A 14,538-nucleotide genomic window follows, 5' to 3' on the forward strand; every position below is an offset into this window, starting at 1 on the left:
GTGTAAATATTTAGATTTGTATGAATCATAGTAAGAGACAGCAAGCTGTACATTCAAAATTTTATTCATGGTATAGTGAGTGTAGAAAGCTTTTTCTTACACTTACCAGATGGTCCATTTAACTACACACAGAGGAAGGTCATCGAATCAATGACAAAAAAAAACATCATTTTTAATCACTACGCTTCAAAGACACTTAAAGAGCGTCGGTACAAATTTAAAACATTCACCTGATTAAGAGCTTCTGTTGGTGTCTCTGAATGTGTGGGAAAAATGCGTGGAGATGATATGTCATATTTCTATGGTATAAATGCACAAGATGTGTCTCACATTCATGTTCACAACTAATCAACTTAATTTAGAAAGAGGGAAATGTGTGTCTGTTGGTGCGGATGTCAACTCTCCATGAGGACAGCTATAGATGTGACAACAGATATGCAGGCAAAGTAATATTCACCACAGGACAAACGGAAGCATTGTACAAGTACACACAGGAAATGTAGAAAAATAGAACGTGTATGTGAGATTTGGTGAAGGAATGTATGTGGAGAGGAGACCGGACCATCTGATCTTTGTAGGCCAGACGAGTCTAGTCTCTTTATCAAATTGTCACACACCGACTCCCAAGTGCTTCACTGTACAATATTGCTGACACAACAAGACCGAGAGGATAAACATGAGAAATGAGGATTCGAGAAAGGGAGAAAACTGAGAAACAACGTGGAAATGATCATGAAACGGGGCTGATGACAGCCAGACCTCCTTCATCCATCCAAATATTTACAATCAAAGCAGTTGAATGATAAATCTGGAATAATATGCTTTCATAAAAACTTTGTCTGAACTTTGACCTTGATCCTCCTTCTAATAAAAACCCAAAGTGCAGCGACAGTTGGCATCAGAGACTCGACAGCAATAATATTTGGTGGTAATAATCAGACTTCCAAAAATGACAGAGTGCATAGAACGCAAACAGTAACACAATCATCTTCCTTTCGGATACTATTACACTTCATATATTACATACGTAGAGAGCATGTTGGTTTTTTTGGCCCATGCAGCTAACACAACAGTGAAGCATGGAGATGAGCATAAAGAGCCAAGATTCAGTTAAAGCAAGTCTGTGTGACAACAAAGCAGACCAGATTCTGAATACTCTTATTCTTCTTCATATCACAGGATCACAAAGAAGACACTAGAAATGTACAATCCTGCTAAAATATCTAGAAAGAGGACTGCTCCGGAGGACCTCCAACAATACAGTATACTTTATCAGTCATCAATATGGCCATGCACTACATATACTTACAGCTAATCTCTGTCTTAATATATTACACATAAAAATCATAATAATAATAATAATTAAAAAAAAACCATTCAATATTTTTCAGCTTTTACATATTTTGATTAGGCATATTTTTTTTCAGAATTTTTTTTTCTTTTCTGAAAAAGAAACCTGAAACTCTTGAATCGTGCAGCGAGGCGCTCCGAGAGCCCTCACCTGTCATCTGAGAGCGGCGTGTCGGGGGCAGTTTAACAGGCGACCGAGGAGTGACTGGGAAATTACATGTTTCTGGTCTCGGCTGTGAGCGTTGTACTGCAGTGACGTCATAGAAACAGTCGGCAGGGTTTTTCAGTACAAACCCACAGAACAGGTGTGATTGGCTGAAATGTGCAGGTGAAACAGGAAACCCTTGTCTAACCAGTTGCAGGGGAATTTAAGCTCTGTACAATCAAAGGATTAAGAGGGCTTTGTTCCATGTCCGTTTCCTTTGGCCCAAACCCCTGACCGAGACATACAAAGACTTGTCTACTCCTTACGTTCTATGATAAAAAATGATCTCTCCCAGTAACCTCCCCCCCTGAACGGGGGGTAGGAACTGGAGGTGTAGGGGCTGAGGGCAAGGGAGCAGAATGGAACAGACCATGAGGGTGGCGGTGTGGGACGGGGACACGCCCGGGGGAAATGTCAGTGAGCCCTTCTTTAGTTCTGCATCTGCTCAAAGAATTTGTAGGTGGGATTCTCGTAGCCATTCTGTTGCATCTTGGCCAAGTGACGCTCCTCTGGTGTCACCGCTGCATCCACCTTTAAAAACACACGACGGAAGTTAGTACAACGGAAACTGCATTCCGTGCAGGTGTACGACTAAAAACACGAGGAGACGGGTTTCTGCATCGGCTCTTCATTTCAGCCTTTTACCTCGATCACACCGTGATGAATAGAAGTGTACTGTTTCTTCCTCAGCATCACCAGAGTAATGACAATGATGGTTGCTATGACGACCCCTCCAACCATAAGCCCGATAATGGCACCTTTGTTGGACCCCACATCCTCGGCAAAAAACACCTGCCATTAAAAAAGATTTAAAAAAAAAAAAAAAAAGGCGTTACGTGCACAAAGCACAGACTACTGCAGGACCCAAATAAATCACATGGTGATTAAATGTGACGTGTTGGATTTGAATGGTTTTCATACCAGTTTCTGATGGTAAACTTCATATCCTGCACTCTGCCTCTCTTCAATCTCCATCCGCACCTCTGGCATCTCCTCTGGCTTCAGGGCAGATACTGAAACCAAAGAAACAAGAAAAAAAATGTAGGAAGAAATTTTGTGGTCAAATATAAAATCTTTTATTTTATATTTTCAATGTATTTTGTATTATGTAAATACACGTGACAGAAGATTATTTCATGGGACTCAAAAGTTGTCCTGAAAATATTATTGCAGCATAAATTTATATTAATATGTTACTCCATATACCTAATTTAAATCACTTAAAAAAAATACTTTTGCTTTGTCACATTGTTTTTTGCTGCAGAACATTCACTCTAAATGTGGCTTTCTTGGATTTTTATTTTACTTTATTTATGCAGCTTTTTTTTCCCCCGTTGCTCCCTTTTGTCCTGAGTGAAAAGGATTTAAATAACAGAGAAAGTAGTATTTGCCTTTATATAGAAAAGGAGATGATGCAGCTGCAGTTGGACCCTTCTCTAAAGAACAGCTGAGGCAGGTTATGTAGAAATTTGGTCTTAAACTATTGTACTGACAAACTGATTGTGACCCGATGGTGGTGCTAGACGAAAGAAATATGAGAGTCCTGATTGTCAGTTGAATTTATCATCTGGATCTTTTCATTTCTGTACCAAATAACAATTATCAATATTTTTCATGGCACTTAATACATAATAAATGTACATAGGAGAAGATGTAATGTAGGCGTTCAGGTGTAGACATGGTTAGTCTCTGCAGCACACATACATACCGGGCCGTGTGGGGAGTCCTCTATCTGGAATTGGACGAGCATCGACGGGCTCAACTGTAGAAAAAAGAATCCATTTTTAAAAAAGGGATAAAATGTCAAACTGTATTCAAAGTCAATAGAGGTCAAACTAAAATGAATTATCGTTCACAATTTTTGGAATTACTTCTGTTCAAAACTTTACACTTTGTTGGTGTTTCAATGAAATTGAATTGAGTTTTAACTTCACCAAGGATGATTTGGATATGGATTTTTTTTTTTTTTTTTTAATTCGTAGATATCTCATTTTATTATGAATGAATATGTTTCCGTGTGTATTCTAATCTGTGGTACATGTGTGTGCGTGTCTATGTGTGTGTGTTACCGTGGTTCTCTGTGTTGGGCTGGTTGAAGCTCTCAGGATGAATGAAGCCCAGTCCGTTCAGGCCCGGGTCCATAGGGGCAGAGCTGTAGGCCTGATCGGGCATCAGAGCGTCGTTACCATAACTCACCCTGCCGTCCACCTGCAAACACAGAGGAATGTTAATCAGGACGCTGTCAGGTACCAACGGATGTAATTATGTTCCCGCTAAACACTAAAGTAAACAAACGGGAAATCTGAAGATGTATCATCTGGAAATCTGCGGTCTCACAGTGTTAATCCGTTTTGCCCTTCAGAGACAGTGTACTCCTGAGAGATCATGTATGTTTGACAACTCTTCTCGTCACTCACCGTATCTAATTACAGTCAGCGTTATTTGTAATCACCTCAGTGATTTAAACAACGTCCCCGCGCTCTCTCAGCATGAAGTGCATCATTTCCCAACTATGTCAGCAAGTTTCTGTGTGGGCTGCACGGCGACTTTGTTTCATCCGTCTTATCATTCTGTCGAGGTAATTCTATTTATATACGAGAGAGTGCGCTTTATGCAGGACACACTCCATGCATATGTGAGTGGGTGCAACTTGACTCACCCTCCCATCACTCTGTAGGGAAGAGACTTGCTGAGACAGCTCCGACTGAACTCGCTGCACTATAACCGCTACGAAGGAAAAGGCATAACGTGAGTGTGAGAAAGAGAGAAGCAGCGTGATGATGGATAGGAGGGAGGAATGGTAGGCGTGAGATGGGAAAGAAAGAGATGCCAGGTGAAGTTTGCACGGTGTCTTGACTACTGAAGGCAATCTGCCTGGAAAGAGTCCGTTTTCTCAGCACACTGTTCATCAATGGACTTCACACACTGTTAAACTCAGTCAGCGCTGCCAGATGTTGTAGGGTTACTTAATTAGTGCAGGCTGCAGTCTCGCTGCACATTTAAGACTCTCTATCTTAAGGATGAGCAGAATTGTACTGACATCAGTTCTGGATTACAACAAGACGGCAATATAACCGACTAGCATAGTAGTTAGCCACTGCAAGTAACTTAAAGGAACAGTCTGACATTTCGTTTTCTTCCCAAAGGGTAAAGAGTCTGTCTATTTAATATGAAGCTATCGCTATGAGGCCATTAAGCTGGATTTATGCTCTGCCTGAACTGCATGGCAAATAATGTCCAAAACCTCCTCCCGCCACACCTTTTTTGATGACAGATAGAGGAGGTTTGAGTCACCAATTATCTGTAACTCTCTGAAAACAAAGATCCTGTATTCACACAGTGTTCACGTGGTGGCTGGTGGAGAGCAGCCAGGCAATGTGTCTGCTGAATCTCTTCGTGTGGCTCTTTTGCATCGGGACAATCCAATTCAACACCCATCAATGTTTTCCTCCCCTTCTCTACGACAGCTGGCTTTTCATTCCACCTTCCAGGCTGGCCCATTGGATTCATTATGAACACATTTTATTTCAGACTTTGGAACTAGTTCTGCTATGAGAATCTATGATGTGTTATAGCTTACGTTACATCACAGCTTCTGAATTCAGTGCTACGTGGCGGCTGAATGGAGGAGCTCTGTTGTCAGACTTTCAATTCAGCACACGAATGCACCACTGGGAACGATTCACAGATGACTTCATGATTTTAAGACTAAATGAAAATGAAATTGATGAACAACTGAAAACAAAGAACCCCTAAAAGTAAAAAAACAAAAATATGGTACCACTTCCAATAATTGTTGGTTGGCACACAGGAATTCCTGTACCCATGGAGTACAAGCAGTGGAATGGTCCTTTAACAGTAGAGCATAAACAAACACTTACCAACTTGGTTTTGGATCTCATTAGCCACATTTGGCACCTTGTAGAGCAGACTCAATGACTGATTCATCCTCTCGTCGATCACACGGAGATGGGTCAAAACCTAGAGATCAAACAAAGTTCATTACTTCTGGTCCAATTCTGAAAATCGTAATTTTCTCCACGGATTAAAACCTAAAAGAATATACAATAAAATTTTAGGCTACAATAAAAATGTATCGCCACCTCTTTACATGAAAGGATCTTGAATGTGTGTGCGCGAGTACCTGCGGTCGGATCTGCGCAGCCTTCTTCGGATCGACGGTGCGGACGTGCTCGTAGTGTTTGAGCGTGTGCTGCCTGTCCTTCTGCTCTGCCCGGACGTACTTCTTCAGCAGGCTCAACACCTGACGGGGCTGGCGGTGGCGGCAGTGTTGAATGTTGTTAGTGGGATTATTAACACTTCAGATTCATTTTTCACATACAGTATGTGTGTGACGCACACAGAAGAAAGTATTGAGATGTGTTTGCAGAAATGTTAAACGTGGACGTGTCTGTACCCGTGCAGGATTAGCCTGTAGGGCACTGAGGTAATTTTCCAGAGCCAGGCGTCGGCGGCTGTTGAGCAGAGCTTCCACTCGGGCCATGTGGGTTTCCACCAGCTGCTGCCTCTCGCCTGCTGACTCCTGCTCCACCGCCTCCACCTTCTCCTGGAAGTGCTGCAGATTACAGTACAGTGTGCATGCTGGAGTTAAGTCTGATCATATATACCAACAGGTAACATGGCAACATGGTGGTGAAATACACATTCGACTTGGAGAATGGAGGGATTGACAGATACTATTCTGAAGTTGCATGTTCATGTGGCAGTAAGAAAGTGTTGTCAAAAATCAAAAGGATTCCCTTTTTTTTTAGTAATAAATAAATTATTAATAGCGAAACATAAAAAAAAAGATGATGATACATTGTCTGACAATTAATCTCACATCCCTGTTTATATTGTTCTATTTTATCTTGTTGCATGTTGAAATCCTCTTTTTCTCTTCCTTTAAGACATGAATATACTTTTGCATCTTGGTCTTAAAGGTATATACCTTAATTCATCCAATCGAAGGAGATATAGAACGACACCTGCCAGCGAGCAGAGAATTAAGTTGGCAAGAAACCTGATTTGAAGCTCAACAAGCTACATGTTGCATGTTGTCAGTTTTGAAAATTCTTTTATTTTTTTTTTACTTGGCAAAAATGACATCCACAATTGTCCACATTTCAGATTCAACCATGTTGAAAACATTATCACAATATTTTTAAGTAAGGCTTGTGATTTCTAATTGTGAATACAAAACGAAAAGAAATCAACCCACTCCTGCATTTTGCAAAAGTAAAAAAAAATACATTCATCTCCCTCGTACACGTACTAATCAAGTACTCTTAGCTACTTTTGCCAAAGATAATGGAAATATTTTCAAATGTATTTTGAATATTTGGTGTGGTGTGTTCCCTACCTGGATGACGGCTCTCTTGTCAGCACGAGGAAGGTTTTTGGCTTGTCTCTCAGCCTCCTCCCACTCCCTCATCACCTGGACATACAGGAAGTCATGTCAAAGACAAAAACAACCATTTCTCGCTGAGATTTCAACTTCTCGACGAGGCAAAATGCCCAAAGGAAAAAAACATTTAGGCGGTAAAAACGCGTACTTCGGACATCTTTTCACGGTGTTTGGCCTCAAGGCTTTCTTTGGCCCTCTGAAAGTCGGTGTGTTCGTTGTCATCTCCAGGAGATTCAAGGTACTGATCCACGGCATCTGGAGGACTGGGGGCCATGGTGGGCACTGGGGGAGAGCGAAGAGGAGGGAGGGATCAATCACAGAGAAGTGGAAGGCCGAGTAAGGGGCACAAGAACAGGATGTCATGAAGCAGAGTGGCTCACAGGATGACCAGAAAAGAGGATGCAGGAAAGATAAATGCTGGAAAAACACTGATATCAGTCAGTCTGAAACGCACTATGCATTCCACAGCGGCAACATCAAACACGGTTCCAGTTCTTTGACAAACGAGTGGGTTAATCACACATAAGAGGTTAGAGCCACACAGAACATTGTTTTAACATCTACATAAATAATGTCATAAAAGACACACAGGTTATCAGAGGACAAAACGTGTTGAGTTTCCCAGAATAAGTGTGTGTGTGTGTGTGTGTGTGTGTGTGTGTGTGTGTGTGTGTGTGTGTGTGTCCATTTGTGTGCTGTTTAATGTGGGTTGGAGATAAGATGCGAATTGTGGAGTCAGGATCAGGGCAGACTGCACTCACTGAGGAGTTCACCGAGTGAAAACAGCAAATCAACCCGTTAACCTTTCACACATGAGCACAAACACATTCCAGCTTTCAACACGCTCAGCTGGTTAGACATATTGATGACATTGTTAAGACACCTACAACTGCCAGATCAGACTCCTACAGAGCTGCAGCAGCACACACAAGACCGTAAAACTGTGTAGTACAATGCAAAGCATGCAGACACACGTGTATAGTGATCCATGCAGACGCACGCTGACATTAAAGGTTCTCTGTTTACGCTGCTTCGTCCACATGCTGCAAGAAGTATCAGTTAGTGTTACTGGTTGGAAAAGATGAAATGAGTGATTATATGATTCAGAGGTGAATGACGTCTCTTTGTGACTGTATCATGGCCACTTTCCATCAGAGACATCCCTTCATCTGCTGGCTTTTACATTATTTCTTGACATTGTTCTTTGACTACTGAGCTCAAACATGACCGTCAAACTGCTGACTGTCAAAATGATACAGCTGGCGGTATAATATAGTTTTCTTTTTGTCCATAAATCCTACAAAAACAATCAACCAATCAATTGTATAAATGAATTGATTCCTCTTTGCCACGGACACCTCTCCTGGTATAACCAGACGTAAATTCACTGAGTGAATATGTGGTTCTGGCCCTGCTCCAATGAGTACGGTTTCCAGTTGGTGCATTGGGTGAAAGGTTTCCTCATGATAATAAACATGGGCACTACAGTATGTTTTAATTCAATCCTTCATACAAAGTTCTGATTGTCTCAAATATTCATTGCATGGGTTAAACTAGTCCATAGCAGATGCTCTATTTACTCCTGTTTGATGAGTACTGTATTTGTTAAAAACACAAGTGCCCAGCTGTGTCAGGAAATAACCTAGCCCTTTTGAATAATGAAATAACTAATTCAACATTCAGAAAAACACTTTTAATTTTCCTACCTAAGGCTATGAGATAATTGGTACTGCTCTTATGTCTGTCTGCTAAATATGAAGCTACTTTCAGCAGTCAGGCGGCAGGCCAGGTGTTTCTCTTTTTTCCATCTTTGCGCTAACCTAAGCTAACTGGCTGCTGGCAGCAGCTTCATATTGTGTGAACAGTCTTAAGAGCGATATCGATCTTCTCATCTAACTGTCAACTGGAAGACAAATAAGCACTTATTCCCAAAATGTTAAACACTATTTAAATCTATTTTTAGAGATTCGAGTCTTTAGCAGGAGCAAATTGTTGATTTGGTTTTTGTTTGTGGGATTCATTCACAATAAGAAAATATAGAAAACTGCCAGACTTGTGATTTTAGAACTTTCACTTTTCTTTATGTTTACCACAAATTTTAAGACATTTAGATGAACAAATAAAAAAAATAAAAAAGAGACGGGTGATTTCATGGCCCTCGTTTTTGTCCCGTCTCTACTTTTCCTGTCCAATCAAAGATACATTTTATTTTATCTTGATGAGACAATAATATCACATAATATGAGATACAAGAGGATGAGGAACTGAGTCCAGCTGTCAGTGCTCTGATTGGTTAAGAGGCATCAGACAGTCAGGACAGAGAGAGACAGAGAGACTGAATGAGACAGAGAGACAATCTGCAGCAGCCTGAGGACAGTAAATACAGTAGGCTTGTTATGTGGACACTTCAGGGTTGAGCTCCAGTCCTGTGACTTACACGAGCTGCTGCAGACAGCTAGGCAGTACTCCTCCGACTCAAAGTTATTCCTGTTGCCCCCACAGCCCCCAAACAAGAAGGGAGCACAGCGGCCCTTCTCGGGCAGGAAGTACCAACGCTCCAACATGGCATGACACGGGCCTGACTCGGCACGAGCCCAACAAACCGCTGAGGTGTGTACACACAGGCAAACAAAAAATGAATGCAAAAATGTGAGCTTCTAAATTTCATGGAAAACAAAACAACACGTGACGGAAAACCAACTGCAGAATGAAGAAATGTAAACAAAGTGTGTGAATCCACTTGATTTCTCACCTCGAACGACTTCCTCAACTGACTCAGTGGTGGTGGTGGTAGTGGTTGTCATGGCAATGTTAGCATTGCGCTCATCGCTATCCCGTTCGTAGGTCACGTCGTCGTCCTCCTCCTCCTCTTCCTCCTCCTCCTCATCGTCATCCTCATTGCCATCTCCGTTCTCATCTCTTTCAAAGGTTTCTTCCTCTTCATCCTCGTCTTCATCGTCCTCAGTGGTGGCTGTCTCTGTGTCTGCTGGACGCGTCATGCTGCGGACAGAGTGGTGGGTTCAGTCTTTGGATCAACAGGTGTGTGCGGATGGTGATGAATGTGTCTGAGTAACAATACCTGTTATCGGAGTATTCAGTCTCAGCTCCGCCCCACCAGACGTCAGACTCCTCCCCTTCCAGCTCTGTGCTGTCTGACTCTCGCTCCGCCTCCAGTGGGCAGCACACAAACTCCACCCCTCGGAAACGATCGATGCCACATGGCAACAGCATCCCGTAGTCATGGAGATCCATGGAGCGGTCTCCGCAGGACTAAATTTAATAAAAGACATTACTCGTGACTTCCAAAAGAGCTCCAATGGCTCGCTATATGCAGTTATATACTGGCATCCTAAATCAAATCACATAACATTCAGTCATTTCAATCCTCGAGAAAGATTATTGTGGAAAACCTTGAAGTCTGAGCCATGGCTTATTTATTATAATAGAGGTGAAATAAACCAATAAATGACAGGTAATTGCCTTTGTGAGTGACTGCGCTGAAAAGGACAAGGATAAAAGGAACACAAATCAGAAGACGATGTCGAAGTAGGTTGACAGGAGATACGAGTGGCGGGAGGATGAAATTAAGGAGTGCTGAGTCATTCAGTGGGGGGGGGGGGAAGACAAATGGACACAAAAGGCCACTACCTGACAATGATAGTGAGAGGATACCAGGCAGCATGAGTTAAGTTGACATTGATTGCTGCCTTACTGTCCATCCTCACCTCTTTGGCTACATTGTGCCAGTGCAGGTGGCTCTCACATTGGTCCATACGCTCCTGGTGCAGGAACTTACACTTGTCAGGAACGAGCAGGGCGTCGCTCACAAACTCCCCAACTGCAACATGAATAAGTTTTTACCCTTTGCGCTTAGTGTTTCTATTCGAACATGGAACCATATACAAATACGCTCAGTAGCATGTATCTGGGCCATTAAAATTGCTTACCCAGGCAGCGGTATGGCACCACAATGTGTGTGTGACTGCGGCATTGCTTGCGGCCTTTCTCGCACCAGTTGGGGATGCTGATGGGCTGGTTGGCCTCCACAACATTCGTGATCTGCAACTCTGGGTACACCTGTAAGAGACCAGTGAGATTTTGATGTTCTTACTGTACTATCCTTTTCCCTGTTGTGCCTGCTTCCTGCCTCTCGCCTCTGTTTCTTTCTGTGTCTCAGCAGTGCTGTCTCACTCTGTTTAAATACCTCCTGGCAGTACTGCAGGATGCCCTCCTTGGTGCCAATGCAGCTCATGGTGCCGGAGGGGTCAGAGTCCCATTTGCCACTCTGTACGTTGATGTGCATGTTGAACTTCCCGCAGAACATGGCCACCTGGGGCTCAGTCAGCAAACCCACAGAGTCATCAGCAGGCACCTGGACAGACAAGGAGAAAGAGAGGACAACGATGAAGACTCACTGTAATATGCTGGCTAAAGTACGGCTTAACCATAAATATCTCCTTGTGCAGCTTGTTTATATTTAATCCCTCTCAGTTTATCCCACAACAACATTTGTGTGTACAATACTGAGATTTATAATCTCTATAAGGATAAAAGCCTCTTTAAATTACTCTATAATATCACGACACATTTAAGTTATTATATAAATATGTAAAAGTAAGTACTGTTTTAAGCTTAAGCCAGGGAAATTCTCTGAGTCCAGAAGGCAGAGAGATAAGCATTAGAGGCACAGGGCAGCACATGTGCCCTTTGTTAGTCTGGCTTTGTTCATTTTCTGTATTAGAGAAAGTGACACAAGAGTGGAAGGAAGGCCACGTGAAAAGATGTGGGAAACCACAATCTATTTAAATTCAGCTTTGATCAAACATGACGCAAGAACAACTTCTTTAAATAAAATTGTCTTTGGACATTTCCTTTCACCGCTCTGCACGTGATGTTCTTCCTTCCTTTCTGTTCAGGGGAAAAATAGGAGGATGACTTCTGTGTTTCGCTTTATGGGCCATCCATCTTCTTTGGCGAACATCAGAAAACACCGATGCTGCAAACTGACAAAACGCTAGCGACCAAGCCATCTGTTGCCAATCATCAAGTGACTAATTCCGAGTTGATGCTGTGTTTGTCTCTGACGATCTGCATAATATTACCCTCCTGTTAATCTGAATGGGATAACCCATTGTTTTTCCTTTGTCGAAACTGCTCTCTTCTTACCATAACAGACCGTTGCACAATGTTAGCCATCATTTATTTTCATGCGCAATTCCATTTTTTTTTTATTTGAGTCCCTTGCTTTATATGGCACATCCATCGTGCTCATTGTATTTGAACACAAAGAGAAATGGACAACATACAGCAGTAAGTCCATTAACCGCATCCCAGCCGAACGTAGGGAGTGATGTGTGATGTGCGTGAGATATTAACTCAGGAGTATTAATCCTGATCCCTGCTACCTTGTGTATCAATCAACGAACAGTCGTTTACCCAAAATATTGTTATCACTAATTCATGCCTTCGAAGTAACAACTCCTTGTAAAAACATTTAAGCCACAAGCAACAATTATACAAAGCTGTGGGCAACCCGTAAATTGTTCCTGCTCTTTCATGTCCATTACACTGAGGTAACCTGTCAGACCTGGCTGTACATTGAGGAAAAAAATATGGAAAACACTCCTGTGTGGGCGTTTGGGAGTGGCAACAACACATAACTGCAAAAAGTTATCACATCTAAGTCCCGATGTTGCTAGACTTGGTGTTTTTGTCACGAGCCCATCATGAGGTAATCACCAGCCTGCAGCCTAAAAAAAAACATGCAGCAGACAAAGTGAATACACTGCAACACAATTGGTGAATTTAATCAGATTAAATGGGAAAAGAATGAAACTAATTTCCCCAGGCGTACCATCTGGACCCTGGGGAAACATGCAATCTTAAAATACTACAAAAACTTGCATATAAAAACAGAAATAGTACACAAAGCACCCAAAAACAACGTTGAGTCCCATCTAAATGGTACCGATATAGCGTCACGACAGTTACAGGTATGACATCAAATAGTATGTCCTGCATAATTTTGCTGTGGAGACATTTTTTTTTCTTCCACTGCAGCGCACAGGGGTTTGGCTGGGGAGGGTGTAAAGTAGGTGTGTGAGTATGATGAGCCTGCAGTATCTCTATAGATATTTGCGCCCTTTAACGCAGCACCTTAGTGCGAAAACAGCATCTATTGAGTGACATATTACAATGCAGGTCCCCGTTCAATCCTTATTTTCCAGCTGCTCCTGAGCTGCATATTTCTCTCTGGTCCAGCAGCAGGCTGCAGGCGCCATCTTGCTTGTATGAAACCAATAAGGCTGCATCCTTTTTCCATTCTCCTCAGCAGTTTTACCACCTCCTCCTCCTCCACCTCCTCCTCCTCCTCCACCCTGCAGGCTCCGCTGGACCGAGCGGCACTAACACCGCACATTAGCGATGCTAAAAAAAAAAAACAATGAGCTGGGCTTTTCACATAAAAGCTGAACCGCCCGTGTTGTTTTGTAATAGTTAGTCAGCGTGAACAAACTGTGTGAACGTGAATTTACCGTTTTGTGAGCAGATCTCGGTTCTCACGTTAATCTGTGTAATATTCTTGGAAAAAAAAAAAAAGCTAACAAACGTTAGCTCCCTCACCCTGTTCACTGCTCTAGTTAGGGGATTTAATTTGCTAAATAACGACTAACAAAAACACAACCACTAACTAAAACCTAGTATTAAACAGACATTGGTACAAAAAAACAAAAAAAACCACGAAGACAAACAAAACAAACAAACATGGCAGGGCCGAGCTGTCAATCACTGACATCTAACGGTCGGCCTCGGTAGCATCGCCGACATTATTGGTTCGGTTGGTTTATTCTACGCAGTAAATCTGTTCAGACTTACACAGCAAGAAGTTCCGAAATGTCAGGCTGGATGGGTTTGGTTTAGTGGATCAAACGGAGTGTGGGCCCCCCCCCCCCCCGGTTAAGCCCGGTAATCATGTAATCTCTGGCAGCAACACGGTCGTTAACGGTTATGAACCACTTCGGTGTTTGTCTTTGTACGTTGACTTTTTTTTTTTTTTTTTTTTTTTAAAGCGAACCTTATTCAGATTTGGGTTGTAACCCGTCTAACAAACGGTGGCGAGAGGCCCGCCGCGGCTGAGCACCGAGCCGGGGTGGTGGTGGTGGTGGTGGAGGGCCACACGACTCACCGACGCTCCGCCACAAGCTGCGGTTTCTCCGCCGAACTCACCTCGGATGAAAGCGTCAAGGTCGCCACCAGTAACAGCAAAAGCGCCGTGTGCTCCTCCATACCGTCCTCCCGGTATCCAGCACCGCCGTTATGTTAACGATTTTTTTTTTTCTTTTTTTTCTTCTCCCCCGTTTGAACTATGAGAATTGTTTAGATATTTTCTGCGTCGACACAACAGCCGGCTGTGGTTGTTCCGATCCCGACGGACTTCTCTGCTCGGCTCCCGGTGACGGTGTGAGGCTGGATGTTTGGATTGGTCCTCGACGGGGCGGGGGGGGTGTAAGCGCGCCCACGTGTGTGTGTGTGTTTGTGTACGCGCACGCACGCGTGTAAGGGTATTTTAAGGATTAAG

General features: G+C 42.8%; 1 protein-coding gene across 2 annotated transcripts; it reads right to left on the reverse strand.

The window, feature by feature from the left end:
* Positions 1-48: 48 nt before the first annotated feature.
* On the reverse strand, positions 49-14,431 carry appb (amyloid beta (A4) precursor protein b). 2 transcript variants are annotated; one of them, XM_069154063.1, is made up of 18 exons: positions 14,187-14,431; positions 11,167-11,334; positions 10,910-11,039; positions 10,688-10,800; positions 10,042-10,232; positions 9,715-9,962; positions 9,400-9,567; positions 7,111-7,244; positions 6,918-6,992; positions 5,973-6,131; positions 5,700-5,828; positions 5,437-5,536; positions 4,215-4,282; positions 3,625-3,763; positions 3,264-3,317; positions 2,477-2,568; positions 2,201-2,347; positions 49-2,086 (listed from the first exon to the last, which is right to left on the reverse strand). In XM_069154063.1, exons 1-18 carry the CDS (start codon positions 14,244-14,246, stop codon positions 1,985-1,987), a joined length of 2,277 nt encoding a protein of 758 aa, XP_069010164.1. In that variant the 5' UTR covers positions 14,247-14,431; the 3' UTR covers positions 49-1,984. The 2 variants fall into 2 exon arrangements, with proteins under 2 accessions (XP_069010164.1, XP_069010165.1); XM_069154064.1 differs by lacking the exon at positions 9,400-9,567 and having other exon boundaries at positions 14,187-14,430.
* Positions 14,432-14,538: the final 107 nt, after the last annotated feature.

Source organism: Embiotoca jacksoni, unplaced genomic scaffold (genome assembly GCF_022577435.1).
Source record: "Embiotoca jacksoni isolate LCO1_2020_lvr unplaced genomic scaffold, fEmbJac1.0.p SCAF_2, whole genome shotgun sequence".
Lineage (NCBI taxonomy): Eukaryota > Metazoa > Chordata > Actinopteri > Embiotocidae > Embiotoca > Embiotoca jacksoni.

What these genes read in the sequence shown, in the direction of transcription:
- appb (XM_069154063.1), bottom strand. Translation starts at nt 14,246, where the DNA reads ATGGAGGAGCACACGGCGCTTTTGCTGTTACTGGTGGCGACCTTGACG. An exon ending in TGAGATCCAAAACCAAGTTG is followed by an intron (nt 4,283 to 5,436) that starts GTAAGTGTTTGT and finishes TTTCCTTCGTAG; the next exon opens with CGGTTATAGTGCAGCGAGTT. An exon ending in GCCCAACACAGAGAACCACG is followed by an intron (nt 3,318 to 3,624) that starts GTAACACACACA and finishes TTTTTTCTACAG; the next exon opens with TTGAGCCCGTCGATGCTCGT.